The 23381-nt window shown below is 33.1% G+C and overlaps 1 protein-coding gene across 1 annotated transcript in view; it reads right to left on the bottom strand.

Moving 5' to 3' along the window:
• Window positions 1-352: 352 nt before the first annotated feature.
• LOC140436395 (optomotor-blind protein-like) overlaps window positions 353-23381 on the bottom strand; it is a 349186-nt gene continuing 326157 nt past the window's right edge. Inside the window, 4 exon segments of the mRNA XM_072525156.1 lie at window positions 353-6995; window positions 6998-7111; window positions 7219-7406; window positions 15407-15483. Of these exon segments, the coding sequence (XP_072381257.1) occupies window positions 6385-6995; window positions 6998-7111; window positions 7219-7406; window positions 15407-15483 (990 nt within the window). The 3' untranslated portion in view covers window positions 353-6384.

The following is a 23381-nucleotide window of genomic DNA, read 5'->3' as shown; positions in this document are numbered from 1 at the left end:
AAGAGAACGGCTTATTCTACACAAAAATTGCTAATAAATATTTTTGTTTAAAATTATCTCAGCTACATTTTTTATTTACAAAATTTTTTTACGGCGTATAGATTATTGGTAAATCGATTTTTTTGCGTTTTTGCCCCCTACGAGGTGAGTTTTAGGGGTAAGCCCGGGGTAAACTTAACTTGGATAAGTGGTAAACTTTTTTGCATATTTTTTGGGGTCCCGAAATTAATATTCTTGTTCAAGAATTCAGCTTGTTCGTATGATTTTTAGGGGTCAAATCTCTGACGACTGGACTAAAGGAAGGGAAGGGATGATATTGTTAATTCAAATAATAAATCCACATTATGTTCATATGAATATCATTTTATTTCTTAAATTAAACAACATGTACACAAGACACTTCACATTTTCTACTCTGAATATATAGTTTGAATAGTACCAGCAGAGGAAATAAAACAATAAATAAATAAAATTTTTGTTATTGGTATACTGGTACCAATCAAATGTAACAAAAGCATTTATACAAAAATTCGTTCGAAAGTACTTAATGTATTTACATAATTTAATTTTGCTACAAATTGCTTTATAGAATTGCAAAGAAATCACCAATTTTGTATAGTGAGCTAAAATGTGGTTTCCACTAAGAAGTTTTCAATATTTGGGCTCTTTTCGAATACACAAAGTACTCTTTAAAATAATATATTCGTTAATATTTATAAATTATAAGAATCAGAATTACAATCTTAATTAAAAATTTGTAATATTTGTAATCGTTTTTTAATAATTTCTGATTGATTTCCATTTTTTATATTCTTGGTCTTCTTATTAACTCATCATCATCTCTTTCCCCTATTTTGGATCGAAATAAAAAAAATTACGATTACAAAAAAACTAGAAAAACCAGATGGAAGTCTGTACAATTGTATATAGAGAGAATGACTATTTTTAGCGATTGAATGAAATATTTACGAGTCAAATGAATTCACACAACAATTAAATATAAGGTTACAAAAAGTGCAAAGACGTTTAGCAACATGGAAAACATGGTCCAAAATTAAAACCAAAGCTTTAACTTGAAATTTTCGATGTTTAAATGTTGTGTTTTTGGTGTTGTATAGTGTAGTGAACACTAAATAAACAATACATAAATAAACTGGACGTGTTTAGTACGTGGATTTATAGAAAAATATAGAAAATCTTATGAAAGGATAAACTAGCTAAACAGGAAGTACTCAGAATGACGCACAAACAAAAAGAGATAATGCTGAGATTTAAAAAGAAGAATTCATACACTGAACTACCTATTATTACACCACATCCTTTCGAAGGTTGACCATCCAAAGGCAACTGTAGCTTTGGAAACTGCCGTATGAAAGATTTCTGTGGATAAGGTGAAACCATCTCCTCAGGTCTTTCAGCCACGAGTTTTGGCGTCTTCCAACTGATCTTTTGACATATACTTGAGCCTCCAATATAACTTGGAGTAATTCATATGTCATTTCTCAACAGATCACCCATGTTGCACCACCAAGGGTTAATAATTCTGCCAATAGTCATAGCAAAGATAGTAGACAAAAAAACAAAAATATGTAAGAAATTGATTTATTATTTAAATCTAGATTTAAGCTTTATTATTCTTGATCTTTTGACTTTTTTCTCGGTTATCTTCTCGAAACTTACGGGACTCCGCTTATCCATTACCTTGCTCTTGAGAAACCCCTGTGAAGCTCAAAAAAACTAAGCAGTTTTAAAGAAGTTTAAGTATCTTTTAGAACAAGGACGATCTAAAATAAGCTCTACAGCAGACGATAAAACCTATTCGAAATCCACAAAAATGTATATTTGACACAATAGATCTATTAAGTCACTATTTGTGTATGTTTTTCCAATTCCAATGTTTGGATTGGTTCACAAGCTTTAACTTATCTTACCCTTACGTTAAAATTGTATTGATTATAGTAGTTCTAGGGTTTGATCAATTTTTTGATGTTACGTATAATATAACGATTTGAAATCAATTAGACCACTTGTGTACAATCTCAGCCCAAACATTAAAGAACTTCTTCTGATAATAGGTTTAAAGAAATTTTTGATTTCTAATATTCATATACAATGAAAAATGTAATATACAATTTACACAAAAAAAAACAATTATATACATATTTTACTGTATACAGAAATATATACATCTTTTTTATAATCAAAAAAGGAACAAATTATATATCTTCGTACGTTTTTATATGGATACAGTCTAAAAAATCACTATAAATGGCACCAAAAATTATAACAAAGAAGGAAAAACTTAAAGGCTTATTTAATAATCGAGGTATTATAACTTTTAGTGCCCGAAAAAAAAACTAAAAATAGCAGCACCAATAAGAAAAAAAACTAAAAATCGCCTCAACTAGTATTAATTTTTTTACAAAATACACGTATAATGTAGTTTGTACTTGGTAAGCCTATAAAAAGCACTTTTAGGTTAACTGTCCATAAGCTATCAATTTTAATTCAAATCCAATACAGAGAAGAGTTCCTAGGTTAAATAAAGTTGTTAAATTAATGGATGCGGAAAGCTTTGTAATTTGTACTTTGATAGAAAAATTATATTTCACTTAGGTTAGGTCCCCACCTGCGATTTCTAGACGCGGTGATTAAATCGCTACTGTAGTGCATCTTTAAGATAATAGATTACCTAAGTTTGTCAATAGATACTATTGAGTGTATGGTATTGAATCAACTACAAATTACAGATTACTGACAGTTTGTTTGACAAGTCATTTGACAGTTATTTGAAGATTAAAGTTAGCATCCTGTAAAATATTTCCATTTTTATGTAATGACAAAGTATAATTTTTAGACTTAAAAACTTAGACTTAAATTATTCAATGTGCAAAGATTGTATCACAAACCAAATAAAAAGTAAAATTAGTAAGCGATGAAATACAGTAAGATTACAGAATTCGTTTAAACTTTTTTGCCGCAGCGAAATCTTGAACCTGATACATATTGAGAATGAATCGACAATTGCCTTTATTGCTACATATGACAATGTTAAATTAGTAAAATGTGTCCTCTTAATTCAAGGAAAGCTGTTAGAAAGAAAAGATGGCAAACACCAAAAAAAATATTTGAATTTTTCTCCTTTAGAATATATACACTAATGATTTGCTACATCACTCAACAAGGCTTTTACCAATGCTGATAAATTTATGTTATGACATTGAATCCTCAAGAGGGATGTTTCGAAAAAGTAAAAAATGTACTGAATGGTGCGATCGGATTGCATGCTGGGAGAGAGATAAACATGCCATGATAAGAAGAACTCGTAGAGAACGACAAGGAACCAAAACACTAAGAAGAGACGTAGAATCGGGTCACACTATTTTATTTAAAGCTACTGTAAATTCGCAAAAGCAAAAAGTTGCTTCGAAAAATATCATGATTTATATCTAACTGACATGGATTGGAAAGCTTTATTCAGCTACGGTTTCTCATCATCATCATCATCATCATCATCATCATCATCATCATCATCATCATCATCATTGAGCCTTTATTTATCACGTCCACTGCTGGGCATAGGCCTCCCTTAAACTGCTCCATTCTTTGCGATTTTGTACTCTTTGTTGCCAATTTTTGGTGATACGCCTGATGTCGTCAGCCCAACGTGTAGATGGTCTTTCTCTACTTCGTTTGTCTGCTCTTGGCCTCCATTGTGTAATTTTGCTCGTCCATCATGAGTCATGCATTCTCGCTACATGGCCTGCTTAATTCCATTTTAATTCCGTTATGTGTTCCACATCAGCAATACTCGTCTTTCTTCGCAGACCTTTTTTTCTTATTTGGTCCCGCAACGTCACTCCCAGCATAGACCGTTCCATTCGTCTCTGTGTCACTCTTAATTTCGAAGCTGTAGTCTTGGTTAGGGTCATAGTTTCCTTCCTATAGGTCATGACCAGTAATACGCATTGGTCACATACTTTTCTTTTAAGGCGAATTGGTATGTTGGCCCTAAGTCTGTCTCGCAGTTTTCCAAAGGCTGCCCACGCTAAAATAATTCGTCTTTGGATTTCGCATGTTTGTTTATCCCTGCTGATCCTTATTTCATACACCAGTTCTATCACTTTGTTTTGAATAGTTAAATGGTTATTGGGGACCATATTTGTCTTCTGTGGTTCCAATTGACCATCTTAAAACCATACTCTCTAAAGGTTTCTACCGGCTCTTAAAAAGTATAACTGAGGGCCAAAATGAAATGGGAGTAAATTTTGTAACTTTATAAACGTTTATATTTTTAATTATTCTCTTCAAATAATTCTTTAATATCAAATTTTGTTTCTTGTGGAGTTTGTATTTTGGTTTAACATATAACACTAATTTATATATAACCCTTTCTTTCTACGTTTCTGATATGCCTTATGTCATTGTATTAAGTAGCTTAAACTGTTAACAGTTGTCAACCAGTTGTCCTTATTAATATTTACCTTCGAAGGGAACAACTTTAAAAAGGGATCCCCACGTTGGGCGCCAATTGTAAATAGGTGAACGCTAGGTTTTAGTGTTTAATTATTTCGAGTAGCAACTGCAACATTTATAATTATTAACGTTAGCATTTGATTATATAAAAGGGGAAATGCTATTTTTGTTAGTGGAAAATATAAACAACCTCCGAAAGATAGGAAAAGCCTCAGCCCAGGGCTATTTATATAAATGGTGATGAAAATAAACAACTTATAAAGAAAGGAAAAACATTGTCAACAATCTTTATATTTTTCCTGTTTACAACCCAAAAGTAGATTGAGGCTTTATATTCGAATATCATCATGAATCAGGCTTTACAACTCTGCATGGATCGTAGACTCCTCAAGAATTTCTCTCCAGTGGTCTCTAACGATCGCCTTCTTCCGCCAAGCACGTATTCTCCTATTTCTCAGGTCTTCATCAATTTATCAAGAAACCTTGTACTGGAACTTTCTCTTTTTATCAAGGAGCGTCTCTTTCCAACTTAGACGCCCTATCTTAATAGGTTTTACGATATCTGGTTGCTGGTATATTCTATAAAGTTCGAACTCCATTTTCATTCACCGATCCATAAATTTACCTTAGTACTTTTTTTTTCGAAACACCCTAACACGTTTTCATTACTTTTGGTTAGAGTCCAGGTCTCTGAATCGTACGTTATGACTGTGCTTATTATTGTTTTGTAGAGTTTTAATTTTGTATTTCTCGATATAATTGAGGATTTAAGAAGGAGATTGAGCCCAAATAGCATCTTTTGGCCGTGCAAATTCTGCGGTTCCGAATATCGTAATATGATTAAAAAAGGTAAGTAATATTGTTTAATGAGCTAACAATATTGGTAATATTCCTAGTTTTCTAAAATTAATGAAAGTTTCAGATTACAAAGCTCAACTGCAAAACAGTAAATATCAAGCCAAATTGATTGTTTAATATTTTTGATACTAACATAGGAACTGTCCTCAAGAAATTAGGCATTGCTGAAACTATTATACATTTAGAAATGGCCAATTTTTAATTTACTTATTAGGAAACATTTTTATGAGCTTTATCTTTTATTGCAAAAACACCCCGTATATGAGATACCCGCAAATTCACAGTAAAAAATTCTTGAACAACAACCGAATTAGCGAGTATCTCCATTTTGAAAATATTTTCTGTCCTGAAAGGACGCTATAGACAATGTAAGAAATTTAGTTCCACAAGGGTCTATCACAGGTCCATTATGTTTACAACTGCCACATAAAACGTCGTTTCAGGTAAAATTAGGTTCTCAGATTTGATAACAATATTTTATTTGTTATGTATCTTGGATTTAAAGAAAATAATTTGGTATTAAAATTACAAATTTGTGAAATAAATATTTGAGATTCTTCATATCCTCAGAATAATAGATTCAATCAGTAAAATTTGTTCTTAAGTTAATAAAATATGAGCTAGGCCACTAAGAGTTTAGAATCTAACCGCAATCAGCATGTTTACAGTCAGGTTTCGGCAACAGAAAAAACGATAGCTAAGAGTAAAAGTATTCAAAGCGGTATAAAAACATTGCAAATGGTTTTTATAAACTTTTACCAAAAATATCAACAGCTTTTAATGCTCTTTAACATTTTTAAACCACTTTTAAAGCTTTTTGAAAGTTTTACAGTGATTTTTTTAAACTTTTGATACTTTTAACTAAAAACTAATACTTTCCAATGCTCTTCCGAAGCTTTTAACGATTTTTAACTTCTTGTACAAGAAAAAGAATTTGAAACCCCATTTTACTACGAGTGAATAATAAATCTGAGAACCCAACTCGATAATTACCAAGAGTAGACATCAAGAGTACGGAATTAAAACAAATTATATGGCTTCCTAACGTCACTACTTATCATTATCTTCACTTTGCTTGACATCTAGACCATTTACCATTTTTTCTATGCTTTTCAAATCACTAGGAGAAGTAGCCGCCTCCGGTTTCGGCGACGTCGTATTTGGCCTTAAAGGGGGCGATAGAGAACCAGCTCGTATTTTGCCCGATGGGGAATTGCTGAGGCTTCTGGTGTGGGAACTAGGCGTTACAGTCTCAAAAGCACTGCCAAGAGGTGAGGAACTTACTCCAGTGGTTGAGTTAGGTAATGTGTATGGCGCAAATCTGTGTCCTGCTTTTAGGTGGTTGTGAATGGGTGAGGTGGGAGACAAATGGTGACCGTGTGGGTTCGGATGTGTCAGGTTCTGGTAGTGCGAAAACAAGGCAGGATGCTGTGCTGCCAAGGCTAACTGAGCGTTAAACAGTAAACTAGGATTCATGCCGGGATTATGTGCTCCCGTGAATAGGCTTAGAGGTGGCCCGAAGGGCGAGTGACCTGCAGCTCCAGGATACATTCCAGGAGGGTATAGGTAAGGAAGTAAATGCGGTGGAGGGTGAATCGGCGGGCCGACGCTAATATTAGGAGAGGGATATTCTCCTGATGGGTTTGATGGTCCTGCGGAATCTTTGGCGACGTCGATTGTCGAGGGCGAAACGCAGTACTACCTGGTGATTCGGAACAACTACTTTCAGAGCCTGAGTCGTCATGAAGACGTCTTCGAATCGAGTCTTCTTCGGTACCTGAAATAAAATAAGTATGTTAGATGTATCTAAATCGAATTGGACAATTTGTTTATGTTTAAATAAATGTTTGTAATTTTTTATTAAATAAAATGATCGACATTTACCTGATTGATTTAAAGATGAAGCTATAGGAGTAGAAGAATGTAAAGATGGCCTAGGACTATCGGCAGTACCAACTACATCCAATTCCGAGTCATCAGTTTTTGAAACAGTACTACTATCTGCAGACATTCTAGCTGGTAGAGGATGTGATGTCTTGTCATCTGAGTGTCTTTGTGCCAGCATGGCCTGTCTGTAACAATAGATAGAATAAAATTATAAAATTTGATGTTCAGATATCGAGGTTATTTAAATTGTAATTTAAGAAAGAAAACAATTTACATAGAATACTGACTGGCATTAATCTGGACCATATATCTAGTGGTAAATTTCAAAATAGTGGACAGATTGGTATACTTAGACTCTCTGATAACCAACCATAGCAATAGCTCCATAAAATAAAAATTTAAGAACATTTCGAAGAGATTAAAAGCAAAAAACCCTTGTAAGTATTGACAAAATACCTATACAGCTATTTGAAAATGAATTTTTTGTTCTCTAATGGGATAAACAAATAGAATTGTTTAAAAACTGCTTCACGGCATAGAGAATCTTTCGCACCTATAGTAACTGCCTAAAAACTCACATTGTAAAATGTATTTTAAATATTTTTATTGTTCACTAGCATAAGCTCACTAGCATACAACACAAATAGTAGTGGACCCAAAACAGATCCTTGTGGCACACCACTTAAAACTGGTTTTTGAGATGACAGCGATTTGCCAACTCCAACACAAAAACTCCCGATTTGTTAAAATTGATTAATCCACTCAAGAAGTTGTCCGCGAATGCCAAAGTTTATACATCAATTTTCTTCTTGGTACCCGATCAAATTCTTTTGGAAAGTCTAAATATTCTATAGGTCGTTTTTTATCCAATGCTGCTGTCCATTCATTAACACACCACAGTAAATTAGTCATGGTTGATTGACTTTTCACAAATCCATGTTGTTGTAGAGGAATCATTTTTTCTCGAACCAAAAATTCTGAAAGAGACTCTGTGATAATTGATTCCATAACTTTACAAATAACAGATGTAAGGCTTATTGGTCTATAATTATTGGGATCTAACTTATTTCCTTTGTTAAATATAGGTGTCACCGAGGCACTCTTCCAAATTCAAGACAAAGAATGTGCATTAAAAGATGAACGCATTATTTGTGATAGTGGAATAGAGAGGACATCTGAACAGTTTTTCAAAAATAATTTTGGTTTTAATTTGCAAAAACTTTTTTGGTTATAAACATTTTTTGATTTAGAAAATCTCATTTTAAAGAGCACGTATTTTAAAGACAGTCGTTTTTTGAAAGTTTTCATCTACAATGCGCAGTTTTTTCACATTATTGAAATGAATGAAAAAGTCGCTTATTTGCTTAAATGTTAATAAAAAACCTTGGCCCAGTAAAAATTTCGATACCCACGAGATTTGTCTCCCACAGCAATATTAGAGATTGTTGTAGGATTCGAGTTTTGTCTTAAATCATGAAATTGTTAATCAGGACAACGTATTCTAAACACGCGTTTTATATTCGCGATCGCTCGTAATTGTAAGCCAATTTGGAACCGCAAAAAAACAAAATTAATCTACAACCCCTTACAGTCCAAACAGTTGGTCCACTAATGTATGCATATCACTTACTGTAAATGCAAATTTGATACACCCACCAAGCGGCGAAAGCCGAAAGCAGAGGGCTTATCACCCTTTTTGACCTTCTGCAAATGCCACCGCTAATTTGATAGTGTTAAGCCTTATTGTCACCCTCTGTGTCTTTATTTCGTTCGCCTTTTAATTTAAACTTTTCGGAGAGAAAGAATAAGTTACTTGACGGAATATTTTATCGTTGGGAAAAGCGGCGGAACTGTAATAGCATGAAAATGCAGAAAAGAAGCTCGCTGTTCGGGATTAGGGGGTGTAAAGATCGGTTTTGGGTTGGTTGGAAGTTAGTTCAGATAATGCTGGGTCATTCTTGCGGTTTAAAGAAAATTTTACGAACGAGATACAGTCTTGAATTCTTACGTAATGATTTTTGAAACTAATAAATTTCTTTACACTATCTTTTATTGCTTAGCAAAAACTAGACGTATACGACAAACAGAAAAAATTAGCATATATATTAATATATTGGCACCAATAAGATATGTGAAGTTTTTGTAAAAAGAGTGCGAAAAATCAATGCTGTTTTTAAATATACTCAGTGATATTAAGTGTTATACCCAGAAGGAATAATTTCTTGAACCTAATTTTTTGGCAAGAGGATGACTAGATTTAAAACATGCTATGATAATAATACCAATGCTATATCGTTTCTACTTTATGTAAAAATAAAGTTTTATCTTTAAATTTTTTTTTGTGAAGAGACCGATTTGTGAAAACCAGTCGTATAGAACTTTTTAGTTCTTATTCCTCAGTCTAATTGTATTCAGTGTAAGAAAATGTCTCGAGTTCGAAGATATTAAAATTACCACCATGTTAGCGATTTTGACAAGGGTAGAATTATTGCGTATAGAGATATGGGTTTGTGGTATCACGAAATTGGCCGTCGTGTTAATTGTACAGCAATGACAATTATGCGTGTCTGTCTTGTGTGGACAAACGAAGCTAGAGAAACACGAAGAAAACCAACTTGTCAACCGAGGCGTACCACAGAGCATCAGGATAGGCGATTTAGATTACTGACTCTGCGAGACCGTTTTACTACTACGCATCAAATTGCTGACCAATGGTTTGGAGTAGTAGCTAGAACTGTTAAGACGCGTACACTATACCGTCACATTTGAACCTTTGGACTAGTTTCATTCCGCTCACGACTAGTGCTTTCTTTGACTGCGGACCACTGTCGTCAAAGTTTGAATTGGTGCAGAGAGCGGCAGCATTGGGTGGCAAAATGGCCTACTGTAGCATTCAGCGATGAATTGCGATTCTATTTGAGAATGCATGATGGTCGTAACATGGTAAGACGCCGCTGTGGAGAGCGACGAGATACCGGGTTTGCTGTTGAGAGGCATGTACACAGGACAGTTAAAGTAATGGTTTAGGGAGCTATTGTCTATGGTAGCCGATCATCACGTCCCCACATTGCTCGTCAAACTATGAATTTTCTTCAAGAAGCTGGCGTTAATGTTTTGCCGTGGCCGCCCCGTGCTCTGGATTTAAATCCTATCCAAAATGTATGAGATATAATGAGAAGGAGACTGTCTAGTTTGTACCATCCTCCACAAACTCTGGCACAGTTAATCCATGAAGTTTAAGTTGCTTGGAACAAAGTGCCACAAGCAGACATTGATCATCTCATTTTCTCAATACCTAGACGTATACAGGAGTGTACTTAGCTACTTTTTCTTCTTCTTCTTCTTCTTCTTCTCGTAGCACTATACCCAGGGGTGGGTTTTGGCTGACTGCACAACTTGCTTTCATCTTATTATCTATCTATCTATCTATCTATCTATCTATCTATCTTATCTATTAGGGAGTCTATGGACATGGCCAGTCCATTTTAGACGTTGGTATTTAATCTCTTGGACTATATCGCTCGCTCTATACATCTGCTTGACCTCAGCATTTGTTCTCATTTGGTATTGGTTGCTATTATTGTCGTGATAAAGCCCAAAGATTCTTCTGAGGATTTTCCTCTTAAAACATCTAAGTTACTCAGCTACGGGGTCGCCAAACACGTTATTATTATTTGTTTGATTGCTTGTTAATAAAAATTCTTGACAACGTTATCGTTTCATTCTTGATGTAAATCTACCATGTTGCCAAAAAATTAAGTTCAAAAAATTATTCCCTATGGGTGTAACACTTCTAATGTCACTGAGTATATTAAACCAGAGAAACATGGACTTAAAATTATGTGACGTAAGACTCAAAAAATTTGAGTTTCTCTTAGTTTTTCGATAATTTATTTTATAATGAATATATTATCAATATAGACATAAACCTACACTTTTGAAAATCTTTTCGTATATTGGCTTTTTAGACAAAGCAATAAAGCAGTACAAACCCCAAAAACCTACCAAATTTTTACAGTTAGATGGATCTCAATAAAACTTGTTGCATTCGTTTTGTAAGAGTACCAGAAAATTTTGTGAGTAAAATTGATGATGAAATAAAAAATTGCATTATTAAAGGAGAAAAATGCATTTTACAAAGGGCGTTTCGAAGTGATGAAAAATGGTAAATTTGTAATTCGGAAATAATTGACGAAAATGAGTTCAATATTGCTACTCGAAGATTTTTGGGGTTTCTAAACACGAACATCATGATGACGATGGTCTCCGAGGCACCTGGTTGACATGAGACTCGTCTTCTGGAGTTTTGTCAAAAATTCGATACAAAATTAATACAAACTCGTTAATCAGGGGGTTTTGGGGTCGATGAACACTAATACTATGTCGGCGATAATGTGCAAGGCTCCTGGTGCTTAGAACGGGCCTTATATCTTACAGTTTTGAGGAAATTCAGTAGAAAATAAGTGTTCGATGCATTCTGATGCACAAACTCCAGAAGGCAAGAACCTTCCTGGGCACCAGGTTCTTTGGAGACTATCACCAACATTATATTAGTGTTCAGCCACTTCAAAACCACCAGAGTAATGAGTTTACATTGATTTTGTATCTAATTTACACAAAACTTGTGTAAATGTCTCAACAACAACAACAAACAACAACAACAAGTACCGAGTTGGCAGTAATTTCCGTCCCACTTATACAAAACTCAAGAGAATGAGGCCCAGGTTCACTAAGAAACCATCGCCGTCATGATATTCGTGTTCAATGATTCTAAACAATTCCGAGTGGTAGGTAATATTGAACTTATTTCTATCGAATTTATTTCCGAATTACAAATTTATCATTTTTCATCGCTTCGAAATGCATTTTTCTTATTCAATAATGCAGTTTTCATTTTCACATCATCATTTTACTAACAAAGTTTTCTGACACTCTTATGAATCGAATGTAGCAAATTTCATTAAAATCCATCCAACTGCAAAAATTTAGTAGCTTTATTGCTTCATTGCATCGCCTATTTGTAATATTTTTAAAAATTTTTTTTTTTTTATGTAGCCCTTTCAAGGGTTTTTTAAATATACCTACATACAAAGATTTAAACCTCTTTTTGTGATACATGGTATACAGCCAGCTGCAGGAATTTATTTTCCTTGTTGTTTTTTTAAAATAATATTATTAATTTTGCTCTTGAATGATTTATTTAAGATTTTACAAAAGAAATATAATATGAATATACGCTGAATAAATGATTGAAGAAGAATGAAAAACAAACTAAATTGAATTATATCTTAACAAAAGTTGTTGATTATCATTGGTTATCCAAACTTTGAAAACAGAGAGTTAAACAAATGTATTTAACAAATATTGTACTCAAATTATAAAAAAATCAGGGAGAAACTCTTTTAATAAACGATAAGTTTATAAATCATCATCATTATCAGCCGTTTTGACTCCACTGTTGGACTTAGGCCTCCCGTAAATAATTCCAATGCATTCTATCTTGAGGACATCTGATGTCATCTGACCACCTTGTTGGAGTACGTCCTCGATTATGACAAGTATTGTGTCTAGGTCTGCATTCCAGAATTTTCTTCGTTTATAAAAATAGGTCAAAATTGTTTAAAAGTGCTAAATTAGATAAAATCCCTTAAAATTAATAGGAAAGATTTCGTAAAAGCGTGTAAGCGTGTTGGATTTTGGTGTGATTTTCCCCAACAAAAGCGTCACCGATAGATTACTGGGGAGATTTTTTAGATCGAGATATAAAGAAGTTCAGACGTCCAGTGACAATTTAACCTATGTCGATTGATTGCTGGACCACGTTAACAACTTGCCTACGACTGTCTTAATTCTTATATGGTAGCAGGGGAGCATGGGCGTAACAGAAAAAACAAAAACTATAAAATTTGATAAAAAATATGAAGTATGCAACATGTATGAGGAAGAGAAAAATATGTTAAATATCAAAAAATAGAAGATTTATAGAAAAATATAGACAAATATTAGAAACCGATATTTAGTTTAAAAAATTCACAATCGGTTGCAACAAAATTTTATGAGCAGATGTTTATAGATTTTTCATCGATGTCACTTATAACAGATATATTAATTATTTAAAAAGCAAAACTGAAATAAAACTTCTTCTTCCGTCATATGTACAGGCTCCTAAGTCTTTTTTTCTTCGATATTAGCCCATGCATTGTTGAAATTATTACACCATCTCTTTCTTGGTACTCCAACAATTCTTGGACCATTTAGTGATTTTTCTGGTGCTAATTTTGTATCGTATTTTCTGCCATTTTGCTAATGTGTTCGTTTCATTCCTGTTTTCGTTTTGTTCCATATGTCTTTTGCACTACCAACCCTTCTTATGTTCTCGCTTTTTTCTTTATCCATTAGGCTTTTCCATGATATTTTGCGGAGAATTCTCTCTATACAGCCATGTATATCTAATCAATTTTGTGTCTTGTGTTATTGTAGGATGGTCTTAGATTAAGAGATCCCATCACTTCATTTGCTCTTAAGACTCCAATATCCCCGTAACCAGTTATATATATTTCCAGATATTTAAACCGTATTTTCTGCCTCATTAATTTTCCGTTGATTTTGATTTTATATCGTGATGGGTATTTCCATGTTAATCAACAATACATTTAATGTTTCTGCAGAGATTTTCATATATTATTTTTTGTTTTTTGTATTGAAAATGTGCGTAGATCTTTTAAAATCATATTTGGTTTTGGATATTAGTGCAGCAACGTCTGTATAGCGTATTATTTGGATTTCTCTATTCCTCTCTCTATTCCCCATTCTGCAACCATCACTTTTCCTGACTTTGCTTTTTTACTGGCATAGGCTGTGTTAATTTTTCATTAATATTTGTTTTTATTGCATGCGATCCAAAGTCTTAAGTCTTTGTTAGATCTTATTATAGTGCCTTTTTCTAACGAAGGTTGGCGATCACGTCTTTAAATGCTTCCCTATCTTTTGCAACGTGAAATATCTGCTCAACGCTGAGATTTGTCCAATCATTGATATTCCTCAGCCAAGATTTCTTTTTTTTTCCCTATTCTTTTCTTTCCTCTAGTCTTCCTTGCATGATGATGTACAGCAGAGAGTATTTATCGTGTTATACTTTTATTTTAAGCTTTGATAAGTTTTTTGCCATGTCCAATTCGTCTTAATACTTCTTTGTTTAAGACTGTTGCAGCCAAAGGAATTTTAAGAATACGACATTTCGAATGCATCCAACTTTTTAAGGATAGTGTTATACATATTTTCCCCTCCATATTTTAGGATCTCATTAGTTATTGCGTCTTCCCCAGTTATTTTCTGTATTTTAGCGAATTTATGACTATCTTAACCTCTTGTCGATTAATTTCCATTTTTTGTTTTAATTCAGGCACATTGTTGATTTGATTATTGTGTTTCTTTAATTTATCTTCGCCATGCATTCATTGGTATGTTACTGTTTTTCTTTAATTCGCTTTTCCTTTGTTTCACTTTGATTTCTATTGTAAATCATCGTAATTTTTTGCTGCAGTAAAACTAAATTTGTTGTAAATCGAATCATGTTTAAACCTCTAGTCGGTACGACACTGGAAACCGCTTCATCCTTGCAGAACAGAACAGAGCAATTGATACGTCGAGTACAGAAATTGAGCTAGAGGGGTGCACATACGCGGTGCAGACAACAAATATGCCAAGCTTACTCGAAGAAGGGTCAGACAAAGGGTGGCGATCTGGGCGAAATATAACGGGGGTTAATTGACCGACTACTGCGATAATTATAGTTGGTAACCTTTTCGAGTGTTACGAGAGGCTTCGAGAGCGGAAGGAAGAAGATCATATACGAGCACTGACTCACGTGAAGCTTAAATCTGAGATACTGCTAGGTTTGCTACCGAAACCGATGATATTGCCAGTTATTATTTTGAGCATATTAAGAGATGAATAATTGCAGCTGAAAATAATCGCGTAAACAGAATACATACGTTTGCATTAACTACACAAAGAATGGAAATGAAATATGCTAATTTTGCTTTTTTTATTAGAATAAATTAGTTAATCAGTATTTGGGAACAAATGGGCTCGATTCTTATTAGCGTGAAAAGATTAAACCAATAGTTCCCAAGTAATCTATTGTTTTTATACTTAATTTAAGGAAATCAAACTTAATACTTACTTTTTTTCTCTTTTTCCGGCACCCGTATCTCGAAATCCTTTGGCGAAGGGGTTATTGTCTATTTTTAATTGAGTAATCTGAAACAAAGTATAAGGATAAGTATTTTCCAGTTACCGAATGACGGACAGAATGAAGAATTATAATCATAATAATGAAAGAATTTGCTTTTATATTTTAACAAATTTTTGCGATCAAAAATTAAATGCATTAAATTGCATCCACTTAGCTATTTATGTCGTGTTTTAAAAATATCAAACGTCAACACCATACGTAAAAAAATTACATAAATACATTTTTCAGCAAATAAAACTGCAAAGGAAATGAGAAAAAAGAAAATGATATTCTTCAAATCAAAGGCATAGTTGATAAAGATCCGAAAATAATCATGATTTTGTAGTGGGATCAGCGAGCAAATATTATAAGAATGAAGTTTTATAGTAAACATATTTGTCAGGCAGTTTTATCAAGCTCAAATAAAGGAATAATCTTTAATGGGGAAGAGATAAATAACATTAGAAATGCAGACGATACTGTGGTGTTGACAAGGACATCAAGGACATCGAAAGAGCTTCAAATTTTACTAGAGAATATGAATGGGGTATTCAATCATTACAATATACATATTAATACAAAGAAAATCAAGTATATGATCTTGGAGCTATGATGAACGAGGTAAGTGACCAAAATATCGAGATCAAAAGACGTATTGAAATTGCTAGGTTCATTTTCATAAAAATTATAAGTTGTTTGATAATCCTGATAACAGTTTCCCACAATACTTTAGTCATTTGTACATAAACTTACTGTTATTTCTCAGTTACTTGTTAAACTGAATAATATGGTCTTTCAGAAAGATTGGCTTTTGTCATTTTACGGAATTTAAGGAAAGAAGTTGCAAAGAGAGATGATTGTATAATTTTTTTGCCGCATATAATATTGATTTCTTTACTACGTCAATGGACGGAATCGATAAATATACATCAAAGGTTAAATTTTCGGTGGAGTAGTCATGATTAGGTCTTGCTGGAAAAACATGTAGGTGTTTACGAATTAAGCAAACAGTTTCTAAAATATATATAGAGAGAGCAGTTAAAATCCCCTGATTTTTAAAGTAGCTTCTGCAATGTGTTATTCTACTGAGGCCAAAAAATACCGTATTGCTCTTTTTTGTAATTCAGATTGGGCAGCTATACTGGAACCCCAAAAAGGAAGACCATATCGAAAATGAGACTCGAACAAATCAAAAATGTTCTTTTGGAAGATGTTAAATTGATCTCTATCGAAACAGATCTTATTGCGTAGCTGGCTGAGGCTAGTTTCTTACTTAACAAATCGATATGAAGGGACCATTTAAGATTGCTGTCTATAATAATGCCAAGAAATTTTATAGAACCAACGATACTGATCTGCCTGTTATTAAGAAGCAAGGGTTGAAGTGCTCCTTATCCACGCTAAAGTTTTATCGACGCTAGGTTTTTATTTTAAGTAGATCAGAAGTTATAGTGGCATGAAGAGTTGCAATATTAGAGTTCCTCCAAGTAATACTAGTATCATCAGCAAAAAGAAAAAATTTCTGTCGATTTTTAAGTTAGTGATGTCATTTATAGAGGTAATGAAAAGTAAAGGACCCAATACTGAACCTTGTGGTACTTCAGACACAATGCTTTTATGACTGGAGTTAGTATCATTTTTCTAACCAGTTGCTTCCTATTCCTGAAGTAAGATTGAAACCAATTCACAGATATACCTCGAATTCCGTAGAAATTAAGTTTTTTTTTTAATTAAGATTATATTTGTTTAGTACCTTGCTGTACGGCGTCAAAGCATGGACTCTGAAACGGGACAGTATAAAAAGCATTGAAGTATAATGCAGGAAAAGATTGAAGGATGAAGGAATCTGAGTCGCAGGAAAATGTCCTCGATAAGAAATTGAAGAGGGTAAACGAAGTATTTAGAAAAACCCATAAAAAGCATGATAGTTCTTACGATTCATAGTTTGTAATGCAGAAAACTACAATCATCTTTACACAGGATTTTTAAAAGCACAAAAGGTATAAATGCAGATACCTTTTTCTCTCAGTTTTTCATAAACAAATAGAAACTGGCATAGGTTCGTTAACAAATTATGACAGAAACGTTTTTAATAGTTGTAGAAATAATTATTTTGTTTGATAAATCATAAGATAACTCTAAAGCAGCGGAAAGGGCTGAAAACCCCAGTATTAAAATTTGAATTCGTCCTATAGTACATTCGTTTGCCAAATTCCCATCTGTAAACATGAGCACGTGTTGATATTCGCCATCTCATTCGTCAAGAGGCTATTAAATATAATTTATTACCTTAAGGCAGACAGATTCTCATGTTACAGCTCAACTTGCCAGCATTTTAAATTCAAATTGTATCGTGTTGATTTTTAAGTTAATATATTGTGTTATATTTATGTTATGGTTCTTGTTAAGTTATTTACTGGTCGTGTTATTTTTTAGAGTTTAGTTTAATTGTGATATAATGATTAAATTTCAAGAAATTCTTACACTATAGTGTATTTTTATGTATGAGAGAGTAATAAAACAATAAATTATGTATGCAAATCCCTAAACTGTTGATACGGGTGACTCAATGAAAAACAGATATTTGTCAACAAGTTTACAGAAGTATATAGGAAAACAATTTTAAATTGAGTATGACCACCAGGTATAAAGGTTGGAGCAGAATAGAATACAATAGTTGTGAGGCTTACTAATCCCTAAATAAGGTTGCCAGTGTCGGAGTGATGGAGGTTAACAGGTACTAATGAATTTGCAAGAAATGTAAGATATTTATTTTATTGGTTATATATAACCAATAAAAGTTTAATAAGTACCTACCTATTTGCAAAATAAAGTTTAATTCTTTAGATAAAATAAAACGTTTTATTTCACACACACTTTTATTTCCACAGAAAATGTGATAGTGGGTTTTTCCATTTTGTAGGAAGGTCCAAGTGGCGTATTCAAAATTCTTAACAGTTCACTAAAAGTAGGTACTTCAGTTGCAAGGTGCAGTTTATTGTGTATACTAGTGTTATGGAAAATTTGGAAGTGCCGTGTAAACGCCGAAAAATTGGTCCTCTAACAGTTAATGAAAAAACATTAATATTTAATTGTTTTAAATCATTTACAGACAAACGTTTATGTGAAAGTGTTGATGAGACCGTTGAGTTAGTTAGCAGTACACTTGGTGTTGGGAAATCTACGATTTACAGAGTTATTAAAGAAGAGAAATGTGGTAGTTTTCAAATGCCACGTAATGCTCCAGGGAAACCAAAATTTCAAATAGAATATCATTTTAAAGAAGGACTTCGACGGAAAGTGCATGAATTCTTCTTTAGACAAGAATTTCCAACATTGGATAAAGTTCTTGTCTCAGTTCGAGATGATAAGGATTACCCAGAAATGAGTCGAAGTACGTTATGGAAACTTTTAAAAGAAATAGGCTTCCGCTGGAAAAAGAATCCCAGAGAGTCTATTTTATTAGAAAGAAGCGATATTGTCATATGGAGAAGACATTTTCTAAGAACCATAAAGGAAATGAGAAACCAAAAAAGAAAAATATTTTATCTTGATGAAACATGGATCAACGAGGGTCATACACCAAATAAATTTTGGCAGGATGAAACTGTTACAAGTCAAAGGCACGCTTTTGTAAATAACTTATCTACTGGTTTAAACCCACCATCAGGAAAGGGACGCAGGCTGATAATAGTACACATTGGCAGTTCAGACGGTTTTGTTGAAGGTGGTTTATTAACTTTTGAATCAACTCGTACCGGTGACTACCATGAAGACATGAACGCTGATGTCTTTCAAGAATGGTTCGAACAAATGATAGATCTTCTTCCTAAGAACTGTGTAATAGTAATGGATAATGCAAGTTATCACTCCAGACTTATAGAAGGACTGCCCACAACCAAGTGGTTAAAAAAAACTTGCAGAATTGGCTGAGTTCAAAAAATATTACGTACCATCCCGGATCTATAAGAAAGGAACTTTATTCGTTGTGTGCCCTTCATAAAGAAAAATTTTAAAAATACGAAATTGATGAAATTGCCAAAAATCGTGGAATGACAGTACTTAGATCCCCACCATATCATTGTGAATTAAACCCGATTGAACTGGTATGGGCACAGATAAAGAGTGAAGTTTCAAAAAAAAATACCACTTTTAAAATTCATGATGTTAAACAGTTGTTTTTGGAGGCCGTAAATAATGTAAAACCTGAAAACTGGGAAAAGGCAGTAAATCACACTATTAAAGAAGAGGAAAAAATGTGGAAGCTGGACAATATTACTGATAAAATGATCGAGCCAGTTATTATAAATCTTAGTTCTGAAAGTTCATCTTCTGAATCTGATTTGGATTTGTAACAAGTAGCTGTAAGTTTTATATTAATATTTTTATTCATCTATTTAACATACCTTAGACGGTTTTAAAAACTCTTTTTCTCTTTTGTAATTTTTAAAAATTAAAAAAAATGTGAATTTTTTAAAATCCTTTTTAATGTAGGCCAGTCAGTTCTAATATAGTGTGTGATAAAAGAGGTCACTTTTGTTTACATACACATAACACTTTATAACACTGAAATAATTCATTTATTTTTTACAATTATTCAAAGTAATTTTTCAATTAATCTTGAGCACGCCCATGGAGTGGTCGGAGCTACCAGTTAAAATTATGCTAATTACTCTCTCGTTCATAAAAATAAACTATAATAGTTTCAAAAGTAAATATTTTTAAAAATCATATGATACACCAGTACGACCCTGTTTGGCTTTCACGTGCTTCTATTTACAATTGGGAAAATGTAAAATGAATACGGTTTACTACATAATTTTTAAAAATAATAGATATATAATTTTATAAAAAAGCTTCTGAGCCGAACTAGGTAATTTAGTAAGCTAATAGAGGATGAATGTTAAACAAATTCAATATCATTTGCCTAATTAATAATGTAAAATACAATATAAATACAGAATCACACGATTACCCGATACAAACGATAACTTTAAAATTTAAATACATGTATATTTATACTGGAACAAAAACTGTATTTGAAAATCTCTCATTAAATTGACACTTGAAAAATAAGTCACCACAGTCAAATACCAATTTGTTGTAGGAATCTCCCTTTCCTAGCTTATCTTGATGAAACATTTCGAGAAATAGTTTAAACGCCAGAAAGCACGCACTGGAGAATTTAGAAAATGTCACCTACAAAAATTTCGAAAGAAAAATTCGTAAAATCGGCCTCCCAGAAACTCGAGCTTCGGCACCTCTTATTAATTTTGTCTTCTAGGAATTATAAAGTAGATTTGTCAAGACAAAGTTGCCGCGACATGGTGAGAGAATTGTTGTTATAATTAGTGGAATCAAGGCCGTGTCGTGATGATTTTCTCAGAAGGAGTTGGAATGGGAATCTCTACATTTTCTTTAGAATTTTTAATATTTAATTTTATAGTTTTTGCAGGCTCCGAAGTATATTTAGTACATTATAATTCTCAATTCTGGGTATGACTGAGCCTCCCTCTATATTTTTATGGCCTAGAAACAAAATTTTTAAGTTGGTATTACTGAAGTTGAACTGGTACACATCTGTTGAATTTTTTCTCAAACTACTGAATTTCGCCAACGTCTTGTTTGCTGGAATATGGTGGAATTTCAATATTCAATCGATTTACCTCGTTGTGTACTATTTATTGTAAGGGAATGGATTCCGAATAGAGTTTTGTTTCACAAGTTTTTCTTTTATTAGAGCCGCAGTTTAAGTAAGTGAGGAAAAATGACAAGTGATATCATTTATATATGAAGGATACAGGGGAAAAAAGGAATGTCAGAAATGTTCATTTTTTGTTTTAATAATTCATTAGGTAGGTTATATTGTTTACATCACTGTACGTAAATAACACTGGTTAAAATTGGGTTGTCTCATGAGATAACACGAATAATAAAATACCTATACCGAAGAAGAAAGGGGAATGTCAGGATGTTACCGGTTAAGACGGAAGAATGTCATTCTAAATCACGCAGAAATAACTAAAGATGCTTTTATTGTTACTCATTGTTTTCGGTGTAATACTTGAGAATGGTTTCTTGAAGTTACTGATACAAAATCATTTTACTATATTAAAGGATGAAATATGTAATGAAATATGAAAGGTGATATGTCAAAAGTAAAAGCCATGTTCCACTGCCTGACTGTCCTGTAAAAGATTGCAATGCTTTCAAAATATTTCTGAAAGCTGCAGGAACAGTATTTTGAAGCAATTTAATTTAATGTGTTCTGTTGATGAACAAATTTAAAAGTGTCTTACGAAACTTACAGAACAATTTTCTCAACCGAACTTAATTTGTCATTTAGGTATCCCAGGAAAAACACATGCAGTATATATGATGAGTTCCAAGTGAAAATAAAGAACCTAGAAGTTGAAAAAGGTAACATTATTTCAGGAGATAATGATGGTGCTCTTAGGCTGGAGAATGAAATAAGGTGCTTAGAAACTAAAAATAAACTCCATAAATTGAAATCAGGCACATTTTATAAAAGGAAATGAGAAGCTACAAAAAGAAGCAGAAAAAGCAGCAATGAAGAAACAATTTGTTTTGATTTCCAGAAAAACCTACCAACACCTAACATTTCTACAAATGACGTATACTACAGGAGGCAACTTTCTTTGTATAGTTTTATTGTCTACACTTTATCAACCAGAGCCAGTACATTTTATACTTTTCCTGAAACAGTAGGAAAAAAGGTAGTGATGATGTGTGCTCAATGTTGCACGATTTCGTACACAATCATCTTGATATAAATGTCCGACGTATTTCCATGTTCTGTGATTCATGCGGAGTACAAAATAAGAATTATACTGTTTTACACATTATACATTTATAAATAAAAATATGTTTTCCTATAAGAGGCCATTCCTACCTTGAAACAGATAGGAATATGGAACTAATTAACCAAAAAGCTAAATTAGAGCAGCCAAATGAATGGATGGAGTTTGTTTGTCAAGCCAGAGTGAAATCTTCATTTAATGTAATAGAGGTGAAGCAGCTGCTATTTAGGAAATGGTCAGACGACCTGAAAAAACTTACATCATCAAGAAGTGCCCTTTTAAAACTAGACCTCTACGAGAAGCCAAGTTTGTAAAATCGCACCCTCGCACCGAAATTTATATAACAGTCTTTTTTAGTCTGCAGTAATTGCAAACCGCCGTTCAATGTCAAAGCAATCTAACTTGCAAGACAAGAAGTTTGACCTACCAGACTATCTTCATGAAGGTATGATATAGTAATAAATTATTGTAGTAGCCAATGCATTACTGGTACCGGAAATAGAGGACGGTTCATTTATACCGTCGATGGTGACGTTTAGGTGAAGGTTGGAGTGGGGGCTAGCCTATCGATTGGCGCGGGGGTTGGCGCGAACATTTCTGACAGTAGGATTTTGATTGACAAGCGCGTCGTTCGAGCGCAACTGTACTCGCTCTTTATAATATTAATATCTCAACAAAAAAAATAACATCTGCTTATCTAATAAATCTCAAATTGTTTCTGAATTATTATGACATCAAACAATTCAAAATCTCAAAACTTGTACTTCTCTCTACCTGTAAAAAAATAAATATAATAAAAAATAATATCCCTAATAATATCCTTTTACCAATCCCTCAGGTAACAACTCTGAACAAAATATAAATTGAAGTAGACAATATTCTCAGAATCCCGCCTTTAAATGATGTCAACAAGTTTTTTGTGTGTTTCTGGTAATTTTGTGTAATATATGATGACTGAGCGTAAACGCTATTAAGAGTGATAATAATCGCGTATTTAGCGTCAACGCTTACTTATGCTCGTGATTGTTTTAATGAAGCAGTTGTGGTAACGCGTATTTTAGATCATTAAAGAGTTTATTTTAAATGCAATTTCTTTATAATGC

This window comes from Diabrotica undecimpunctata, chromosome 3 (genome assembly GCF_040954645.1).
Source record: "Diabrotica undecimpunctata isolate CICGRU chromosome 3, icDiaUnde3, whole genome shotgun sequence".
NCBI lineage: Eukaryota > Metazoa > Arthropoda > Insecta > Coleoptera > Chrysomelidae > Diabrotica > Diabrotica undecimpunctata.
This window is presented reverse-complemented; position numbering and strand designations above follow the sequence as displayed.